Source organism: Stegodyphus dumicola, chromosome 1 (assembly GCF_044657685.1).
Source record: "Stegodyphus dumicola isolate Sdum_Otavi_A_Nest chromosome 1, ASM4465768v1".
Taxonomy (NCBI): Eukaryota; Metazoa; Arthropoda; class Arachnida; order Araneae; family Eresidae; genus Stegodyphus; species Stegodyphus dumicola.
The window spans coordinates 140592715-140595909 of record NC_140768.1 but is presented as its reverse complement, the minus strand read 5'-3'; the positions used below and the strand labels follow the sequence as shown (position 1 = coordinate 140595909).

At 37.3% G+C, this 3195-nt stretch overlaps 1 protein-coding gene across 1 annotated transcript; it reads left to right on the top strand.

Annotated features, from left to right (window-relative positions):
* The first annotated feature begins 1530 nt into the window (after positions 1-1530).
* Positions 1531-2586, top strand: LOC118202515 (histone-lysine N-methyltransferase SETMAR-like). The gene has a single exon (XM_035374700.2). The coding sequence runs from the start codon at positions 1531-1533 to the stop codon at positions 2584-2586; it is 1056 nt and encodes a 351-aa protein (XP_035230591.2).
* Positions 2587-3195: the final 609 nt, after the last annotated feature.

Sequence of the window (3195 nt, the reverse complement as noted above, 5' to 3'; positions counted from 1 at the left end):
ACCTAAACATTTAAAAACTGAAAATGAGTGGGAAATTAATGCAATTTATAGACCTTTATTAGTTACTTATGTAAGTTTAAAACTTCTATTTTAAGTGTATAAGTTGCATTAATTTTCTAATCACTTTCAGTTCTTAAATGCTTATGTTTCGTTCTGACGTTTTCAGCAAAAATGCATTAGTTAGTTCAAAATTATGAATTATAAAAATAACTATAGTGCCTTTTCCTTCTTGCGCTCACAAATCATTATGCGAATATGCATTTACAACCTTTAAAGCCTGTAAAATGCATGTCTGCGATGCCATGAATTGATTTGTAGGAGCTTTATTTTTACCACGATATTTTAAACCAAGGAGAGTTAGAATTTCTATTCTAACTCTCCTTGGTTTAAAATATCAAGGTTGAGAGAAGGTTCAACTCAAACTGTGAAGCTTGGCGGCCATGTTACTATTATCGCTATGACGTGCGCAAAGAATTGCAACATTTTTTTCTGTTCTTTTTGAAGCATGCCAGCTTGCATTTCAGATTGGAAGCACAAATAGATTTTCGATAAAGATTCCTGGGATTACTTTTCATGCGTAAGTATTTTCTTTTTTTATGTAATTTGATAACTATGTTAAAAAATATCACAATACCATGTTGTTTTCTTTCCAGATGTGAAAAAAAGGACTTAATAATAATCAAAATATGTTAAATACATTTTAATGTTTCTGTTTATAGCTGGTATCTTCGTTCCTTAACATACAATGATAGGCTAGGATTTAAACTGTATAATTTGAACGTTTTAGGTAATTCGTTTTATAATTTACATGAAAAGTAAGAAATCAGTTGTTACTATTCTTATGAACTGTAAAGGTGTTAAATAAAGCAATGCCTTTCTTTAATTTTATTTCATTAATTATTATTCATTTTTAAGTTTTGTGAACTGTTACGAATATAATTTGTGCATTTGATCAAGATAAACTGTTCTGTTGTTAAAATTTTTTTGCATACACTTACAAATTTCTGGGTAGTATAGCGATAAAAGTAAGTAAAATATTTACACAATTGGACATGTTGTAAGATGTATCCAAAAATTTATGTACGTATATTTCTGTAATTCAGCTGAATTCAAGGCAATTACTTTGAGATTCATAAATATGAAATATGACGAGATTTTTTTCCACTGTTGCCTTTTTTATTCAAAATAGGACGAATACATTTTCCCATTATGCGTAGAAATTTTCTGATCAGGAAAGTATTAAAAATAAGTCAGAATAGAATTTTTAAATAAGTTTTTATTTATTTTTTTTAAACTTGGAGATGCACTGAGGTGAACAACCATCTAAATCCACCATCCCTTAATGAGCTGTCGCTTTTGACATGTATAATGCAAATCTATTTGCTATTTATTTTCATTTCTATTTGTTTAGCATTTTAGATTTTTATTAAGTTATTTCATTTGTAGAGTGCAAAAAACGTTCGATCTGCTTAGAAGGGTAGTTGTTGTGTGGCGTTAAAGTGAGAAGTTTCGTTTCCATAGCTCTAAAGCATGTTTTCAAAAGATGATCAGTGGTCGTGGCTTAAAATCGAGGTTGCCCGTGGCAAAAATGCAACAGAATGCTATCGAGGATTAGTGGGAGCCTGTAGCACAAATGCTTTACCGTATAGGACAGTAGCACGATGGGTTCAAGCATTTCGTTCCGGTCAGAATGAGACTGCGGATTTGCAACGCACAGGTCGGCTCTCCATTCCTCAAGAGCAGATTGACATCCTGAGCGGTCTCCTTACCATAGACCGCCGAGGGAATGTCCGAAAATTACCCTTAGAGGTTGGCCTGAGTCATCAAACGGTGTGGCGCCTAATGAAGAAATCTCTCAACATGAGGAAAATTGCTTCCCGCTGGGTTCCACATCGACTAACCGAAGTACAGAAATGGCACCGGTATGCACTGGCTGGCACCCACTTGGAGAGATACCGCAATGAAGGAGACTCATTTCTGCAGCGTATTGTCGCCATTGATGAGACATTGGCACGAGCCTATGAGCCTGAATTAAAGCGTCAATCAAATGAATGGTGTCACCAAGGTTCACCACGTCCACATAAATTTCGACAGGAACCCAGTCGGGTGAAGGTTATGCTGATTATGGCATACAACTGGGATGGTGTGATTCTTACACATGCTGTACCTGAAGGACAAACTGTCAAAGCAGATTACTATTGCCGATTTCTACAGCACCATCTACGTCCGGCTATGCGGCGCAAAAGTCCACGTTTATTGCACAACAATCTCCCTATCGTATTGCATGACAACGCTCGTTGCCATGTCGCAAACGATGTCCCTCTCCTTTTGCGACGGTGGCAGTGGGGAATCCTGGAACACCCTCCCTACTCGCCCGACATGAGTCCTTGTGAATTCGATCTGTTTCCGAAGTTGAAGAAACCCCTCCGAGGTCACCGATTTCATGACGTTTCATCTGTACTCCACGCAGTAGAGCGCTCGGTCGCTCACATCAACAATCAACACCTTGCCACTGGTCTACAACAGCTTCTCGACATTTGGGAAAAGGTTATGAACTTTGCTGGTGATTACATAGAAGTAATGTAATGCAGTTGTACTTGTAAGTTCATTAAGAATTGATTTATACCTATGTTGCCATTACTTAATTTACAGCCCTTGTAGAATTTGCTTACGATGTGAGATATAGCGTTAAAGAATGGATTACGGCGCATAGTTCTGAGAACGACATACAAATTACGGATCCAAATGAAATTCAAGATGTCATTAAGCGACTTAAAAATATACTATGCTCCCGGCTATGACAGCGTTACTAACATCGCAATAAAATTTTTGCCGCCTGGCATTATCGCTAAATACATCGGTATTCTGAATGCTTGCCTTACAAATACTTATTTCCCTACATCTTGGAAAATACATCGGTATTCTGAATGCTTGCCTTACAAATACTTATTTCTCTACATCTTGGAAAAGTGCTAAGATAACTGTACTACCGAAGGCAGGTAAAGAAGCTACAAAGCCAGAGGGCTTTCGCCTTATTAGCCTCCTTTCTGGACTCGGTAAAATTTTAGAACGCATTATTTTGAAACGCATGGAGCCTTATCTGGAGAAACTTCCGGTAGAACAGTTCGTCTTCCGTCGTTCCCTCTCTACAGGTGACAGGTGACGGAGGATGGGGACGCCTGATGTTTAACAGAG